Genomic DNA, 19145 nt, shown 5'->3' with positions numbered 1-19145 from the left:
AAAGATATAAAACATGACCTCATGTACATAAAAGGTTGGGGGGGGTAGTAAAAATTAAGTTCAAACACAGTCTAAAGAAAGCACTGGAAAGACCATCAACTTAAAATAGACTGCTATACACACAAGATTTTATATATGAACTTAGTGCTAACCACAAATCAAACACCTGTAATAGATACACAAAATGTAAAAGAGAAAGGAATCCAAGCACAACACTAAGAAAACCATCAAACCACAACAGAAGAGAGCAAGAGAAGAAAGGAACACAGAAGAACTACAGAAACAACCAGAAAACATGTTTAAAATGGCAGTGAGTACATACCTATCAATAATTACTTTAAACATGAATGAACTAAATTTCCAATCAAAAGATGCAAGTTGACTGCACAGATAAAAAAAACAAGACCCATCAATATACTGCCTACAAGAGACTCACTCAAATCTAGAGATACATACAAACTGAAAGTGAAGGAATTAAAAAAGATATTCCAAACAAGTGGAAGTAAAAAAAAGCTGAGGTAGCAATATTTTTTATCAGACAAAATAGATTTTAAAACAAAGCTGCAGCAGGAAACAAAGAAGCGCACCACATAATGATAAAGGGATCAATCCAACAAGAGGATAGAAAAGAAATCCAACAAAACGATAGAACAATAGTAAACAGCTATACACACACCATAGAAGCACCTGAATACACAGAGCAAATATTAACAGAAAAATAGTAATAATAATTATAGGTGACTTGAACACCCCACCTACATCAAAAGATAAATCAGACATAAAATCAAGAAGGAAAGTGTTTTGTTTTGTTTTTTTAAACAGTGGTTTTGAATGACACATTAAACCAAATGAACATAACAGATATATACAGAACACTCCATCCAAAACAGCAGAATACATAATCTTTTCAAGTGCACATGGGACATTTTCCACACAAGTCTCAATAAATTTAAGAAAACTGAAACCACATCAGGCATCTTTTCTAACCACAATGGTATGAACTAGAAATCAATCACAAGAAGAAAACTGGGAAATTCACAAATACATAAGAGATTAAACCTGCTACTGAACAACCCATGGGTCAAAGAAGAAATCAAAGGAGAGAAACAAAAAATAAACCTTATGAGATAAATGAAAATGGAAAAACAACATAACAAAATTTATGGGATGCAGCAAAAGCAGTTCTAAGAGGGGAATTCACTGTGATAAAAGCCTACCTTAAGAAACAACAAAAATCTCAAACATTAACTTTATACCTCAAAGAGCTAGAAAAAGAATAAATGAAAAAAAAATAAATGAAACAGAAACTAAAAAGACAACAACAACAAAAAAAACTAAGAGCTGGTTCTTTGAAAAGATAAAACTGAAAGCTTTAGCTAGACACATCAAAAAAAAAAAAAAGGGAGGACACAAATATAATCAGAAACAAAAGAGGTGTTACAACTGATACCACAGAAATACAAAGCATCATAAGAGACTACTATGAGTGATTATATGCCAACAAATTAGATAAACTAGAAGAAATGGATACATTCCTAGAAATATACAACTTCTTAAAACTGAATCATAAAGGAACAGAAAATCTGAATAGGCTGATCCCTAGGAAGGAGACTGAATAATCCATAAACTCCCAACAAACAAAAGTCCAGGACCAGATGGTTTCACTAGTGAATTATACCAAACATTCAGGGCACCTGGGTGGCTCAGGGTTGAGTGTCTGCCTTTGGCTCCTGTTGTGATTCCAGGGTCCTGAGACTGAGTCGCACATCAGGCTCCCCGCAGGGAGTCTACTTGTCCCTCTGCCTTATGTCTTTGTCCCTCTGTCTCTCGTGAATGAATAAATAAAAAAGAATTTATACCAAACATTTAAAGAAATAATACCAATCTTCAACTGTTCCAAAAATTGAAGAGGAGAGAACTCAATTTTATAAGGTTAGCATTACCTTGATATCAAAACCAAAGGCTCTATAAAAAAAAATAAAATTGCACACCAATATCCCTGATAAACACAGATGCAAAATTCCTCAAAAAATACCAGCAAACCACATTCAACAATACATTAAAGAGATCATACACTATGATCCAGTAAGATTTATTCTAGGGACATAGGGATGTTTCAACTTTTGCAAATCAATGTAATATACCACATTAACAAAATGAAGGTTAATAATCATAAAATCACCTAAGTAGATGCAGAAAAACCACTTGACAAAAGCCAACATCCATTTATGATAAAAACTCTCAACAAAGTGGCTATAGAGGGAATGTATTTCCACATAATAAACGCCATCTATGACAAGCCCACAGCTAACAATATACTCAACACTGAAAAGTTGAAGCTTTTCTTCTAAGATGAGGAATAGAAAGATCCCCCTAGTCATGGCCATTATATAAGAAAATAAATCAAAGGCATACAAATCACAAAGAAGGTTTTACTTTTTTTTTTCAGTTTTATGTCACGATTTTCAGATGACGTATATATGTATATGACTAGTCAGAAAACATATATGTAGTCAAACTCTAAAAGACTCTACTAAAAAAAAAAATCTGTAATAAAAAAAATTCAGGGGGTCCCTGGGTGGCTCAGCGGTTTAGCGCCTGCCTTTGGCCCAGGGCGCCATCCTGGAGTCCCAGGATCAAGTCCCGCATCGGGCTCCCGGCATGGAGCCTGCTTCTCCCTCTCCCTGTGTCTCTGCCTCTCTCTCTCTCTCATGGATAAATAAATAAATAAATCTAAAAAAAAATTCAGTAAAGTTGCAGGATACAAAATTAATATGCAAAAATTTGTTGCATTTCATACACTAATAACAAACTACCAGAAAGAGAAGTTAAGAAAACAATCCCAGTTACAACTGCATCAAAAAGAATAAAATAATTAGGAATTAATTTAAGGAGGTAAAATACCTATATCCTGAAAAACGTCAGTATTTAATAAAAGAAGCTGCAGACACAAATACATAGAAATTTTCTTGTGCTCATGGATTAGAAGAATTAATACTGTTAAAATGCCCATTCTACCCAATCTACAGATTCAATGCAATCCCTATCAAAATACCAATGGCATTTTTTATAGAACTAGAACAAATAATTCTAAGATTTCTATGGAACCACAAAAGACCTCCAATAGCCAAATCTTTTTTTTTTTTTTTTCCAAAGCAAACGTAAGAAGAAAAAAGCTGGAGGTATCACACTCCATGACTTCAAAGCATATTACACAACGCTGTAGAATCAAAACAATATGGTATTTGCTTAAAATCAGACACATACATCAGTGTAACAGAATCAAGAACCCAGAAATAAAGCCATACAATGCAAATCAAAACCACACAATGAGTTATCATCTTATACCTGTCAGAATGGCTAAAATCAAAGAAACAAAAAATAACAAGTGTTGGTATGGATATGGAAAGAAAGGAACCCTAATACATTGTTGGTGGGAATGCAAATTGGTACAGCCACTGTGGCAAACAGTATAGAGGTTCCTCAAAAAATTAAAAATAGAAATACCATATGATCTAAAAATTCCACTACTGAATATTTACCCAAAGAAAATGAAAACACTAATTTGAAAAGATACATGGGCAGCCCCAGTGGCTTAGTGGTTTAGTGCCACCTTCAGCCCAGGGCACGATCCCCGAGACCTGGGATCGAGTCTCACGTCAGGCTCCCTGCATGGAGCCTGCTTCTCCCTCTGCCTGTCTCTCTCTCTCTCTCTGTCTCTAATAAATAAATAAAATCTTAAAAAAAAAAAAAAAAAAGATACAGGCACATGTTCACTACATGGCTTACTGCATGTTTACTGCAACATTATTTACAATAGCCAAGACATGGAAACAACCTACATGTCCATCAATAGACAAATGGTAAGAAACACGTTGGATATATACACAGTGGAATACTACTCAGCCGTGACAAAAGATGAAATCGTGCCACCTGAGACAATATGGATGGACCTAGAGGGGATATGCTAAGTGAAACAAGTCAGACTCAGAAAGACAAATACCATACGATTCCACTCATGAATGGAATCTAAAAAACAAAACACACACACAAATGAAACAAAAAGCAGAATCACACCTATAAATACAGAGAACTGATGGTTGCCAGAGAGGAGGGAGAAAAAGGCTGGGCACGATGTCGGGTGAGAGGTACAGGCTTCCAGTTACAACATATGAGTAAATCACAGGAGAAATAGGCACAGAATGAGGAGTACAGTCAATGATACACTGTAATAGTGACATATCAGGACAAATGAGCCATCATCTCATACCTATTAGAATGACTTTTATTAAAAAGACCAGAGGTAACAAGGGCTGGCGAGGATGTGAGGAGGGAACCCTAGTGCACTACTGGTGGGAATGGAAATCAGTGCAGCCACTTGGAAACAATATGGAGGTTCCTCAAAAAGGAGAACAGAACAGAAGAGAACTACTGTAAGATCCAGCAATTCCAATTCCGGGAATTTATCCATAGAAAACAAAAACACTAACTTACATTTAATTTACATTTAACAACCCCCTCCCATTTACTGCAGGATTATTTATAACATCCAAGATACGGAAACCTAAGTGTCCATCAATGGATGAATGAATAAAGAAAATGTGAATTTATACACACACATATACTCACAGAGGAATATAATTCAGCCATATAAAAAACAAAATCTTGCCATTTGTGACAACATGGAGAGACTTTGAGAGCATTATGCTAAGTGAAATAAGTGACAGAAAGACAAATACCATATGATCTCACTTATAGGTGGAATCAAAAAAACAAAACAGGGGTGCCTGGATGGTTCAATCAGTGGAGCATGTGACTTGATCTTGGGGTTATGGGTTCAAGCCCTACGTTGGGTGTGGAGATGACTTAATAAAAATTTTAAAATATTTTTTTATTAAAGATTTTATGTATTCATTTGAGAGACAGAGAGAGAGAGAGAGAGAGAGAGAGAGACTGAGAGAGAGAAAGAACATGAGCAGGGGGTATGGCCGGGTTTGTGTGGGGGAGAGGGTAGAGGGAGAGGGAGAAGCAAACTCCTTGTGAGCAGGGAGCCTGACACAAGGCTCAATCCCAGACCCTGAGATCAGGACCTGAGCCGAAGGCAGATGCTTAATCATCTGAGCCATCGAGGCGCCCCCCAAAATTAAAAATTTAAAATAATAATAATAATAATAATAATAATAGAAAAAATAAGGAACAAAAGCTCATACAACAGACTGGTGGTGCCAGAGGTGGGAAAGAGGATGGTGAGGAGAGGGCAGAATGGGTGAAGAGGTCAAAAGGTACAAATTTCCAGTTATAAAGTAAATAAGTCAGGGGTCTCTGGGTGGCACTGTCAGTTAAATGTCTTGGTTTTGGCTCAGGCTACAAGATCGAGCCCTGTGCTGGGCTCCTCGCTCAGCACAGAGTTACTATAATTTTCCTCTCCTTCTACTCCTCCTGTGTGCTTGCACTCTCTCTCTCAAGTAAATATATCTTAAAAGAAAAAAAAAAAAAAGTCAGGGGCACCTGGGTGGCTCAGTTGGTTAAGCATCTGCCTTCCACTCAAGTCATGATCTCATCAGGGCACTGGGATCGAGCCCCATGTCAGTCTCCTTGCTCAGTGGGGAGCCCTCTACCTCTATTCCTCCCCTCGCTTGTGCTCTTTCAAATAAATAAATAAAAATCTTAAAAAAAGTCATGGGGATGTAATATACAGCATGGTGACTATCACTAATATTACTTTACTGCATAAAGTTGCAAAGAATGTAAGTCTTAAAAGTTATTAAAAAAAAGAATTTTATAAACTATGTATGGTGACAGATATCAACAAGTCTTACTGGGGTGATCAGTTTACAAATATATACAAATACTAAATCATGTGGTACACTTAAAACTAACGTTATATGTAAATTATATCCCAGTTGAAAAATGTTTTAAATGTTCACTCTCCTTATCTGTATTCATATCATTTCAGGACCATAAACACAGTTCTCGAGCTGGCAGTGTTCCACTGAGCACACTCAGAATCACTCATCCAGGCTCTCATGCTTATGTTCCCAGCTTTACACACGCAAAAGGACAGGTCTTGGAAAGCTCTCTTAATATCTGATGCACATAACATCTGGCCCAAACTGAGCCAACTGAGATCTCTTTCCAGCAATAACTGGAAGGTAAAGACACCAATATGGCTTGCTAAAATGAGAACAATGAACTTGAAAGCTACGGGGACAACCATGTTTGGCCATGTGTACATGCCCATCAATGAAATTGGTCTGTGTTAAGTCAAAAGTGGGACAGATAAAAAGAGAAAGGAAAGAAACGAAGACCATATGGCTGAGTCCCATCTGCACTTGATTTCCATGTAAGGTGGTCCTGACATCTTTTTATTAAAGCCTCTTGTTTTGCTTTCACTTAAGTGGGTTTCAGTTCCTTGCAACCTAAAGAAACTCAACTAAGACAGCCACATGCAGGTCTCAGAAGTTTTGGTCTGTGCCTGGGTGGCACAGTCGGTTGACTGGTTTTGGCTCAGGGCATGGCCTCACAGTTGTGGGATTGAGACCCGCATCAGGTACCACACTCAGTACGGAGTCTGCTTCAGATTCTCTCTCCCTGCCCCTTCCTGCTCACGTGCTCTCTCTAAAATAAATAAAATCTTTTTAAAAAATTGGCCAAGTTATTCCCCTACAGAGGAGAGGCTTCATAGTCTTTCACATGCTGACAACGAGTCATTCTTTGAGCTCGGCTCAGTGCCAATTCTGAGACCTATGAGAACTCGATTGTGGGGGGAGTGCTCTGTCCCTCTTCTACCCCTTTAGACACACAACATCAGAATAACATTACTGCTGCAGATGTGTTTACAAAGTGCTACGTTGGGTTTGCTTGGCCCTAAAGCCAGCCCCCCCGCCCCGGGTCTCCCAATATCCATGCACTTGTGTAAACCAACACTTAACCTGGGCTGACTTTACGACTCCCTCAAACCAAGAGAATGTAATGGAGGTGACACCATCTATTCTTAACCTGTGCCTTAGGAAGGCCACTCTAGTGCTTCTGGTAGTCCTGGGCAGCCATGCAAGATGTCCACCACCCTGTTAGAGATGGGACAAAGGGGAACAGAGGCCCTGACATATCCTGAGACTACATGGAGAGTGGAGCCTGGCCCAGCTCAGCCTTTCAGCCATCCCCTCCAGCGTGCCAAGGGACAGCTCATCAGCTGATGTTACGTGGAATCACAGAATCCCCAAACTGTGCCCAGTCAGTCCAAAGAATTGTGAGACAAAAATGACTGTTGTCTTAAGGCACTAAGGCACTGGGGGGAGGGGGGGGGGTGTTATATAGCAACAGCAACAAACCCGTCTCTCTCCTACCTCTTAGCTCCCTGAAAGCAAGGGACATTCTATACGCCTACAGTCCCAGGGCCTAAACAAAAGACCTGGCAGGAAACCAGGCCTTACGAATAATGTGCAAATAAATTAATCTCAGGAAAACAAATTACCTGAAAGATATCACAGGGCTGACAAAACCTTTTAAAATCTTGTACTTTAGAAGACTGTCTCCTAAAAAATCATGTCCACCTGGAATGCGAACTTAAAATGAGATTGCACTGGGTAAAGGTGGGCTCTGAATCCAATGACTTGTGTCTTTTTAAAAAGGCCAAGTGAAGACATGGAGGAAAAAGGCCACATGACAACAGAGGCAGATCGGCATGACACAGTTACAAGCCAAGAAACGTCAAGAACTGCTGGGAGCTACCAGAAAGCTGGGAACAAAGGCAAGGAAGGACCCTCCCCTACAGCCTTCAGAGGAAGCACAGTCCCACTGACACCATGATTTCCAGAACCAGAAGAGAAGAGATTTCTATCGTTTTCAGCCAGGCCAGTTGTGGTAATTTTTTCCATCAGCCACAGTAATCCAGCGCAAACCTGGAGCCCCCGAGCAGCTGATCAACAGGCGGGGGACCACTGGTAGGAATGATTTCATGCTCCTCTTGGTTAGAACCGAATTATCTTATGGTATATAATTATGGACACTTGCGGTTTATGTCACAAAGCATCCACAAAGGACTCCTGTTCTTCTTCCCCAAAGAATTAGCAAACAGAATAACAGTTTTTCCTGGGTTAAGACCAGATATGTTAGTTCAGCAAATCTGCCTATGTGAATGGAAATGCAAGCTGAACTTGAGCCCTCTGAATCCCAGTAGCTTTGAAACCCAACCGCTGCCTGAGAGCCTCCGAAGCAACAATATCCATGCTCCAAAACCCCCGCCTTCCTTTGGGCCCCAAGTGACTAGTGCCTGCTGCACCCACCACTCCTCGCCACACTCCAGATGGCCTGTGCAGCGCCCGCCTCTAACCTGTGGCAAGATGACTTTCTTCAGCTGCTCCTGAGTGAAGTGCTCCACGTAGGCCTCCAGGTGGGACAGGAGCACCATCCGCACATGTTCCTCGTGAACCTCAAACAGCTGCAGCAGCACCGGGATGACCCGTGACTGGAACAGGGCCGGTGACAGTAGACAGGGGGTCTGTCCCCGTGCACTGTCTATCCCCCAGATCACAGGTGGTTAGAGATAAAAAAGAACACTGTCATTTCCATGAAGGGAGCACAAAGGATAATTTATAAACTGAGCCCTCAACTGCACACACATTCTAAGTACTCTTCTAAATTCTTAGGGGCCCCAAACCAAAGGGAACCTTTGTCGTTGACCCAAATCACTCAAGGCTCAATTATCTTAATTGTAGAAATATTTTTGAAATGGTCTATCAGACTTCATCAGTAACAAAAAAGCTTCTATTTTAATAGGTTCCGGAATCAGTAACTTTTTATATGTTTCCACTTAATGCGGAATTTCATTAACTAAATTAGATCATTATTGCTGTTGCATTTTATCTGCAAAACCAGGAGGTGTTAAATGTCACAACAGGACTTGACGCTGGGTGGTCATCTCTTCCTGCTAGTTATGGCAGTGGTTATCAGAGACACCCATCATCGTCATTTGGGGACCAGTGAATCAGTCTTATAGCAAATTTTTAAAAAGTTCCCCAGGTGATTCAGAAGCACACCCCCATCTAAGGTCTACTGAGCAACAAAATGTCAGAGCTATAAAGAAAAATTCGGGGACTGGCCAATCAGTATGCTGCACATCTGAAGCTAATGTAACACTGTGTGTCAACTATACAATTGGGGAAAACAACAACAACAACAAAAAACACCTCAGAGAATGACAAAAGATATAAAAAAATTCTACATTGTAAAATAATTACCTATAATGCTACTTTCTTGGATTGAGATCTTTTAATAAATTCTGAAACAGAATTCTACCTAACAAAAAATTCTATAGAACTGAGTTAATGCTGTATTCTCTAACCTGGTATGTTACCATCTGCAGCACTTAACAGGGTATTAGAATAATAACCTCATTTCACATTCAGAAAAAACGGAAGCTCCAAGTAGGAAAGTGATCTCCATGCTTTTCAATCTTTCCACTGAAAATACAAAATAAATGGGTTGCTCCTGGGAAGTCAGAAGGCACAGGCCTAACTGCAAATGCAAAAGTCCTATGACGATGTATGCCTTACCTTAAAACTCCACGTGCATCTCCTATTCTAATCTTACGTGTGTGTGGACTTTTTCAATATACTACCCTTCTACGGTAAATTTGACTCTCCAGGAGATGCTCCTTATTTACCTCATGGGCTCTTGTACCCAGGTTTTAGTCAAAATGATCACCTCATAGGCCAATAGCTATTTTTAGAGACATTCTCTACCTATACCAGGTAGTAATCTCAGTCTGCTCAAATAAAGACTAGTAATGCCCAAACTCCTTAATACCCAATAATCCTTTGAAAAAAATTCACCTTTTTTGGGGCCGAGCAAGTGAGGAAGAAAACTCTTCACAGCTACTGGCTCTGCAAACACCAACTGATTAAGCAGAAGAGGCACCAACCGTGAGGCTATTAACTCCTCTGACAAGCAGCTGACTCTGTCCAGCAGGAATCTGAGGGCAAAGAAGAAGAACCTGGGAACCTGGCTGTGACATCGGATCCACTCCCTTGTACACTTCAGACATACAGCTCTCTCCTACTTCTGTCAGAGTGAAGCACTATGCACTGTGGCCAGGAAAAGTGCACAGGGAGGTCCGAGGTTTTTAGGAGAAATGTAGAGGGTGAGACAAGGCTGCCGGCATATATACAAGCTCCGATCTGAGCTATGAAAGGTTGCAATCCTTTCCCCAATAAGCCAGAGGCTTCCTACCCAATAAAAAGGACTTTCTTCAAATTAAAAAAAACATGGAGGATAGTAGATTATGTAGAGTTTCCACAGTGAACAACAACAAAAAAGCTTTTGTTACTAAACTTTCTAAAATAACACATGTAAGAGCACTCTGTTAACACACAGATAATTTGGGGCGCTCTGTGGCTCAGTAAGCGGCTGACTCTTGATTCTGGCTCAGGTCATGATCTTGGGGTCGTGGAATCAAGCTCCATGTTGGGCTCCATGTTCATGAGAGTCTGCTTGGGATTCTCTCTCTCTCTCAACCTCTGCTTTGTCCCCTGCTCTCTGTCTCCCTCTCTCAAAAAAAAAAATCTTGAAAAAAAAAAAAAAAAGAGGGACCCAGATATTAGGGAGCAACAGTAGTAAACTCTCACTATCACCGTTAGAAGTCCTGCCTCTAACCACATGAGGAAACAGGCCACTGTGAACAAACAGGTCTACATATTCACTCCTGCTTCCTCCCTAGGTCCCAAGGGTCCCAGGGCCTCCTCTTTCTTCCAACTGCCTTCCATGCAGCCATCACCCTTCACCCATCCTCTTCCAGGACTGCTATCTTCCATGAGCCCTACTCCCTTAGCCTACAGACGTACTCACATCTCTTCCACCCTTAAAAATGTCCTTCCCATCTCCACTCCCCTCTCCAGCTACTGTCTGTTCTCTCTTCTCTGAAGCCTCAGGAGGTTTTATCCAATGTCTACTTTCTCACCTTCTGTTCACTTCTGTACTCACTGTGGCCTGGCTCCCCTTCAGAGAAGGCTGCCCGTGCTCCCTGAACTCCTCGGTGACCAGGCATCCCCCCACCTTCCCCAGGCTTCTGGGCATTCTCTGAAGTTCCTCTAACCATCATTGCTTTGTCTCACTTCTCAGCCACCCCCTTACAAGGTTGGGTGGGTTCCCCAGGTTACAATCTGAGCACATGGTCTTCCCCATGTCCTTGCTTTCTCTGAGAAACTGTTACCAACTGCAAGCTCCTCCACCCCAATCCTCACTGCTGGCTTGTCAGTTGCAGATGTCTCTCTTGGGCCTCAGATCCATCTGGCCAAATGCCCACACATATCTCCACCTATAGCTCCACACATGGCACAGAGATAGCCTGATCCCAAACTCCTCCCAATCCCTGTGCATTAGGGCCTCTCCTCCAGGATCCTCTCATGCTCTTGGTGATAATCATTAAGGACCTGCCAATTTGATGTTGTGAGTACTTCTTATCTATCTTGACCTCACTTGAGGCCCACCATGGTCTACCAACATCCAAGTCCCATGAGAAATAAATCTGTGCTCCCCAGAGACAACAGAGTGATCTGCTTCAGGAGATTTAACCATCTCATAGCCTGCTTCCATGACTTCCACAGTTTCGATGCCTGAAGCCCACTGCTTATGAACAGTGTCAATGCTCCTCACCACCCTACCTGAGGGTGTCTCTCACCCAACCCTGCCCTGGAGATTGCACTCCACTAGAACCTAGCTGCTAGTTGTGCCACACACAGGATGCACCGTGCTCTGACTTGCACATTCATACATGCTGCCCCTCTGCCTAGAATACTTCTTCTCCAACCACTGCCTCCTTCATCCTCTGGGGTCTCAGAATGCCGCCTACAAGCTCTATCACCATTTAAGGACTACCAGTCTGTATGCTTCTCCACCAGAACCCTCCCTCCAACCCAGGGCCTAGCAGAAAGCCAGCACATAGGAAATGTCTGATAAACTTGGTCCAAGAAATAAAATGTCTTAAGTCCTCTCTCTATAATACCTGAAGTGATGACACAGACTTAGTCCACGTTACTGAATTTTTTTTTTTAATTTTTATTTATTTATGATAGTCACACACAGAGAGAGAGAGAGAGAGAGAGAGGCAGAGACATAGGCAGAGGGAGAAGCAAGCTCCATGCACCGGGAGCCTGACATGGGATTCGATCCCAGGTCTCCAGGATCGCACCCTGGGCCAAAGGCAGGCTCTAAACCGCTGCGCCACCCAGGGATCCCCACGTTACTGAATTTTAAGCCTTTAACTTTCTGAACTTACTTGAAGAATTCAGTTTTCTCCTCTTCACTCTTCAATGTTAAACTTTTCAAGAAATTCACAACTTCTAGAAAATCATTCCTAAATGCCAAAGAGAAAAAAAATATAAAGGACAATAGATTACAGAAGGCATGTTAAACACAGAAGCAATAACCACAGACCACACTACGTAAGTCTTCAAGGAAACAATGTCCTGTGCCACTTAGAAGACATAATTTAAACTACATAGCTCATGAGGCAGGGGCTCTGAACCAGCCCGTGAAGAATCCAGCATTTTAAGAACAGCAAAGAGATCTGTGAAAAGGATACAGGCTTCAGCACACATGGTGTGCAAACACCCATAGACTCGGTGGTTTGAGCAATCAGAGGCATCTGAACTTCTGTTGCAACAGATGTGGTGAAATGAACTGTCCTGAGAGCGATGGTACTGAGGTGATCAAGCACTGCAACAGTTGCTGAATCTCTAGTCTGCTATGGTGGAGTGAGAACTACGAGAGGGCTGGGGGGGAGGCATCTCGTGTGCCAATCACAGGAGCCTTCCCATCACTCCTGCCTGAAGCGGGGAGGCCATTTTCTCAACCCGGTAGGGAGGAGGGTGAGAGGCTGTGGGCTCCCCACAGGGTCCCCGAGTCTGCTCCCATTCCCCTATCCCTCAGGACAAGGCTACTGGGCCTGGGATGGACACTGCCGTGTTCAGCCTCACCAGCTTCCTGTCCCGGGGTCGCCACATCTTACATCCACACCCCTTTCCAAACTCTGGCTTAGCAGCAGAGAAAAAGCACAAAAGTCTTTTTTTTTTTTTTTTTTTTTTAATCTACGATAGTCACACACAGAGAGAGAGAGAGAGAGAGGCAGAGACACAGGCAGAGGGAGAAGCAGGCTCCACGTACCGGAAGCCCGACGTGGGACTCGATCCCGGGTCTCCATAATTGCGCCCTGGACCAAAGGCAGGCGCCAAACCGCTGCGCCACCCAGGGATCCCAAAAAGCACAAAAGTCTTAACTGAAGACTCATCAAGCTGGCTCGGCTGCCTCAGCAAGAGATGCCAACCCGGCTTCTCCTGCTCTCTCTGGCCAGGTTCTCGTCTCACGTCTAACCCAGAGTTCAGGAAGGGGGAAACAGTGTGTGTTTTAGCTTTCTCTCCCATCTCTACTTAAAATACAATTATCACTAAAGAACTCTTATCACACAGCGATGAGAGAATCTACTTGCAGTAAAGGACTATTCTTTGTAGAGGCCTTATATCAAGGTAAATAAAGTGCCTTATATCAAGGTAAATAAAGTGACTTGTAATGGGAAAGGTTTCAAACAGTTTCTCTGAAACACAAAATTCTAATAAATTTAGTGTAATGACCCCTCTGCCCTTTTTAATATGGCCTCTAGCTCCACCCTGGAGGTAATTCACCCCCTCTGAGGATAACATCAGCTTTCCCCTCACTCTGGTTTTTCTCAGGCCCTCCAACTGCAAACACATAAGGATCTTTAGTTTCAAAATGGACATAATGTCAATTTTGCTAATAAAAGTTGCGACCATGAAGTTAACCTGTGAGTCATGGAAAGGAGGAGGATGCATCATTAAAACTGACCTTGAAGAGAGGTTCAGAAACATCTCTGAATCCAGTGACAGTATTAACATTTTGTCGTGCCCTCCCTTTAAATCGACCTCTGTGCTCGTCCATCACGAATTACTAAACCAAGAAGACAATCTTCGGCCTGAAGAAAAATGAGCTCCGTTCCCCCAACAAGAAAAAATTTCAACAGTAACAATTCATATCAATAACATGATGGCAGGGGAGTTTCTCAATTACCTGACAACTGCAAACCGCTGGACACAGCCTATCTTCTTCTCCATCAGAAGTCCTAAGGGGACCTGGTTGTAACTTTAGACTCAAACCTTCACCACAGTTAAAGATTTCTCAAACTTCCTGTGATAGGAACCTGAGAGGCAGCCCAATCTCACCCTCTATTTTCCCACATGGACGTGATTTAACCTCTCCTGACAATGAACAGCAACAACAGAAGGGGCCGTGTGTCGGAGCCCCTGAGCCCCAGGGCAGAGCACAGGTCGGAGAGCAGGCCAGAGGCAGTGGGAGGGTCTGCAAGGCCCACCAGACTCCCTCACCTGAAGAAGTCATGGGACAGTAAGGTGCAGAGCGCTGGCCGACGGTTTGGAATAGGATTCAGCAGGGTTGAGTGCAAGGTCTGTTGGAAGCTGGAGAGAACATCCGCTGAAACTGAAATCCAGAGCTACAGTTAGTTTCCAATGCCTTCTCCCTCTTTCCAGGACCTCTATAGCTGGAGACTGACGAGAGCAAAAACCAACCTGTAAAAGCCCAAACAAACAAAGCCCTGGCTGTTGCTAACCAGCTTCCTGCTTGCCTGAAGCCAGACTCCTCCGGCAGGTGAGGAAAACTGATCTGCCGACACAGCCAACCCCCCAACCTTGCTCCCTGGCTGGCACTTTAATGCAGCTCAGGCCGGAAGAATGTCTAACAGGGCAGGTCTGTGGGCCTTTCCCACCAGGGTTCCCCTCCACAGAACAGGAAATGTTTTCTGAGTGGCTGTATTCTCTCATCTTCCAAGGATGGTACATAATTGCCACCATTCCAGACACAGTGGAGTAGTGAGTTCGTTCCCCACAAGGGAGGCTTCCTGACCCTAAGGGAGTATTCAGGCTGAGACAATTTAGAGCCAGCAGCTGAATGATGCTTGTAACTTCAGAACCCTGCAGGCACCTAGTAAAAGAAACCCCATGAGAACTGAAAGAAGCTTGGGCCAAGTGCAAGCCCGAGCCAGGCCAGCGAGGGCCTCACGCGGTAAGCACCAGTCCCAGCGGCAGGCAGGCACCTAGAGGCCTCGAGTGGCAGGAGCAGAGTGAGGCTGGCTCCAGGTGTGCCACTGGAGAGCTCAAAAGAGAGAAGAAAACCACGTGCTCAGTAGCCTGGACTTTCCGGGGCAACCAAAGAAAAGGTAAAGAGTACATTATATCCAGAAGAAACAAATCAAAAGGACTTGGAAAGAATAAGAGCAAATAAATGGTAAGCTTGACTTAGATTAATAAAAAATGTTGAATCCTCCTCTTTCCTTCAGATTGTCATATGTCAGTCAGTAACAGCATTCATTTACACGGCTGGCTGAGTAAGGAACAGAGGCGTTAGACCAGCCTATCAACACCACTTAATAAGAAAGGTAGCCAGTGATACTTGCAGTCAGAGCGGAGGGGCTCCTACTTCAAATGCTTCTAACTATGCAAAGTAAAGAAATCAAAGCTTCCTTCCTCACTGCTCTGAAGATCTGCCCTACACAGGTTACCTGGAAAGCAACAGGTTCCTAACTATCATCACAGACTGCAGTCCATTGAATCCATGCAGAACAGGCTGTGAATGACTTTCTTACTTATTCTGTAGATGTAGAAGAACTCCGACTCACCCTGTTCACTTAAGATTGTTAGCAAACTTTCCACCAATGTCCCAAACGCATAGGCATCACGGGCATGTCCATGTGACTCTGGCAGAGTGGTGAATTCTGGAGACTAAAAGCAGTAGAGATCATTAAAACTTGAGAATCTGCCGAATAAAACATGTCTAATTTTTCTCTGCAGCACTGTCTCCCATTTTTGCATTTATGATACTCACAGCTAACTACATAGTACCAAACACTGGCTTACAGGCTTCTAAACTATGAGTGAATGCAATTTATCAAAGATTTAAAAGTATCAAACAAGGGTGAGAAGAAAATAAAAGGCCTAAATATGATATGTCTATGGCTTTCAAAAATATTTTTGACTGCAACCCAGATTTAAAAATTTTTATTATTATTTTTAGTGGTAGTAGTACTGTACACACATATGTATAAATACACACATAATGGAAACAAAAACTTCATAAAACAATACTTACTAGCCTTACTATTACAGTACTTAGTGATATTTCGTTTTTACTCCTTTTCTCAAAATGCTCGTCAGAACTTCTAACTCGATTTAAACCCTACAAATCAGTCTGAAAAACACTAGTACATACACACAGTACTGATTTGGATCAACATGATTTATTTCTAGTATTATGTCTATATTTAGATTTGTAATTGGGTTTGTATTTCCTGTACAGTATATTAAATATGTCTTCAGGGATCACTGTTTACAATAGTTATTAAAACAATTTAGAGGGAGCAACTTCCTTCATATTTACTGGTAAATACAATCTTTCTTCATCAGTACCTGGTGGTGAAGACCAGAAACAAAACAGAATAGAAAGGTTCATCAACCTAGTAGGGAAATTTGTAGATGGACCTTTGTCACACAAGATTATTAATGCCAATAATCTCTCTTCTGTACCTCACGGAATCCTAACTGATCACCAATACGTAGATGAAAGGCTTGTGGGAAGCCCTAGAAGGGCTAGGGCTGTGGCTTCCCCAGCTCTCAGGGCTTCCAGCAAAATATAAGGACCATGAAATGTGTATGAAAAACCAACTCTCTTCACCCTGCCATACCTCTATCTTTACACAGTGTCATGGCAGTCTGTACGACCAAAAATGGAACGGGACTGTCAAGAAAAAGGCTCCCTGCTGTGGTGATAAGATTAATCTGAGAAGCTGTCATGGCCAAAGGCATTATGAGGTATCCACAATGTAGCCAAGCAAGAAGGGGTAGACGAAAGGTCGTTTAAGTTTTTCATACTCAGTTACACAAAGAAGCCTTCGTTACAGCTGACGTATATCATCTTACCATCTCTTCAGGAGGGATAGATGCTGGGTCTCTTACTGACTGAATACTCCTCAGAAACTAGACAGAGAAATAAATCAAGGAAAATAATTCATACATAGGTTTGGTGAACCAATCTCTTACACCAAGTTACAGAAGCAACCAGCAATGAACAGCAGCAATGAAGCCTTCAAACCAATGCCACATGTTAAATGGACAAATTTAAAACCTTGCTAGTTAAAAAATGTAAATACAGTACCTGGCATGGCACGAGGCTTGGTAGAAAAGGCAGGTTAGAACCCTTGCCTGTCCCCTCCAGCCGGCATAAGACGCCCTCTGCTGTTCATAGGCATCTCTGCATCTCACTGCCTTATACTAACAATTAGGAATACATCCTGCATAGTTATTACCCAATAAAAAGCTTTTCTAGCATAGAACAAATCTATCGTTAACCTTCCAACTGAATCAAGTCAATCTGAAGGCTTGCTGCCACATGAGATACAAAAGTGGAGGACCTTATAAGCTAGAGAGGACATCCACAGAACAAGGACATTCATTCACGGATTCAAAGAATATTTTTGAAGAGCTTCCATGTCCACTTACGGTCCAAGGAATACAGAAGGACTATGATAAATTCCCTGCCCCCAGCCAAGTGCCCACAACCTAGAATGTAAACTAATAATTTCAGTGACGTGCCAAGTGCCATGGAAGCACAGAAGGAGGGCCTAATTATGTTGGGTAGGGAATACCCAGGGGAGGGCTTCACAAAGAGACCTTGCTAGATCTTAGAGTTTAGCTTCACCTTATACGTTCCAGAGAGCCCAGGGGAAGACGGGCCTCCCAGCAACAGAATGGCACACAAAGGAAGAAGAGCAGGAGGACCCCACATCCAAAAACACAGCAGAGCTGCCTGGAACAGGGTGGGGCCAGACTGCAGCTTGGTAACCGGACGAAGTATGGTAGGCTCAAGGGAGGCCAGGGAAGAGACTGTGGAGGGCCTTAGATGCTGTGGTAAAGAACCTGGAACATCAGTCACAGGATGAACTACATGCTGGTCTACTCATTAGATGTACGGTGAATTCTGAGAAGAAAGGGATGGCCTGGGGCAGCAATAATCAGAGGAGCGTCTTCATGGTGGAAAAGCCCAGGAAGGTGCACATTCAGCATGGCTCACATGTGGGAGCCCCACAAGAGAACAGGGGAAAGCAGCCAGAGTCGGTAAGTCAGTGAGCCACCATGTCAGGGGGGTTGCCACGATGGGACTGGTTGTGGTTTTTTGTTTGTTTTTTTAGAGAGACCAGGTCTAGTGGCAACAGCAAAGTGGTGAAAACAAGAAACAAAAGAGACTAAGTGCATCAAGCTAGGAGGGAAATGTGCAGATCCCAGTCAGACAACTAAGAAGCATGGAGGCAGCAACAACACAGCCCTCTGGGAGCATCCTGATTCCAGCTCACAGGACACAATGTACAACTTTGGACAATGTGGATGGTTGTTCAGGAACATTTCGTGAGTACCTATGCATGCCGGGCACTAGTCTAGGCAGAGATGTAAAGATACATGTGCGAGATGTTCACACTCTCAAGAAGCTCAAACACTGGGAAAGAAAACAGACACGTAAAGGTAATTCTAATATTAAACATTAAGTGAAGTCATTAAGGGCAGGGTACTACAGGAACAGCAGGAGGAACACTGAATTAAAAAGTTAACTGAGCCATTTTACCTCTCAGTCTCAAGTGCCTCAGCTGCCAAATGAGGAGACAGGAATAAATGACGGCCAGGGCCCCTCTGAAGGGTAAAATCCCTAGTGCCCTGTGAATGTGAGCACTGACAAAAAAGTCAAGTTTCCAAGTCTATGATCACCCTACCACTGAAGGAAAATTGGTTCTAGGTAAGAACCACCTACCACAATGCTCTCAAAGTCGAGGGCCATAGAGGGCCTATCCCGTGGCTCACCTCAGGTGTGGCCTGTAGAACTTTACACACGGTTTCCATTCCTCCCAGCTTCCAATGCCCATCTTCACTCACAAACACAGATGACAAGCACACGTTGTTGTGTGTTAGGTGTCCCTAGAAAAAACAACAGGAAGAGGCTGCCACTAGAATTTTTGAAGTAGGAGTTTTAAAAAACTAAATACGGGGGCGCCTGGATGGCTCCATTGGTGAAGCGTCTGC

At 42.7% G+C, this 19145-nt stretch overlaps 1 protein-coding gene across 12 annotated transcripts in view; it reads right to left on the bottom strand.

Annotated features, from left to right (window-relative positions):
- SCYL3 (SCY1 like pseudokinase 3) overlaps positions 1 to 19145 on the bottom strand; it is a 44565-nt gene that overhangs the window by 7519 nt on the left and 17901 nt on the right. For 10 of the 12 annotated variants that reach the window (XM_035719362.2, XM_025430405.3, XM_025430414.3 and 7 more), the window contains 7 exons: positions 18927 to 19040; positions 16998 to 17054; positions 15701 to 15803; positions 14394 to 14505; positions 12275 to 12352; positions 9834 to 9973; positions 8333 to 8517 (listed from right to left, as the gene is read on the bottom strand). In XM_035719362.2, the coding sequence (XP_035575255.1) occupies positions 8333 to 8517; positions 9834 to 9973; positions 12275 to 12352; positions 14394 to 14505; positions 15701 to 15803; positions 16998 to 17054; positions 18927 to 19040 (789 nt within the window). The remainder of the gene's footprint in view (positions 1 to 8332; positions 8518 to 9833; positions 9974 to 12274; positions 12353 to 14393; positions 14506 to 15700; positions 15804 to 16997; positions 17055 to 18926; positions 19041 to 19145) is intronic. The other 2 variants (XM_025430412.3, XM_049112309.1) reach the window with 2 other exon arrangements.

Source organism: Canis lupus, chromosome 7 (genome assembly GCF_003254725.2).
Source record: "Canis lupus dingo isolate Sandy chromosome 7, ASM325472v2, whole genome shotgun sequence".
NCBI classification, from domain to species: domain Eukaryota; kingdom Metazoa; phylum Chordata; class Mammalia; order Carnivora; family Canidae; genus Canis; species Canis lupus.
The sequence above is the reverse complement of the archived record's forward strand: the minus strand, read 5'-3'. Positions and strand labels throughout refer to the sequence as shown.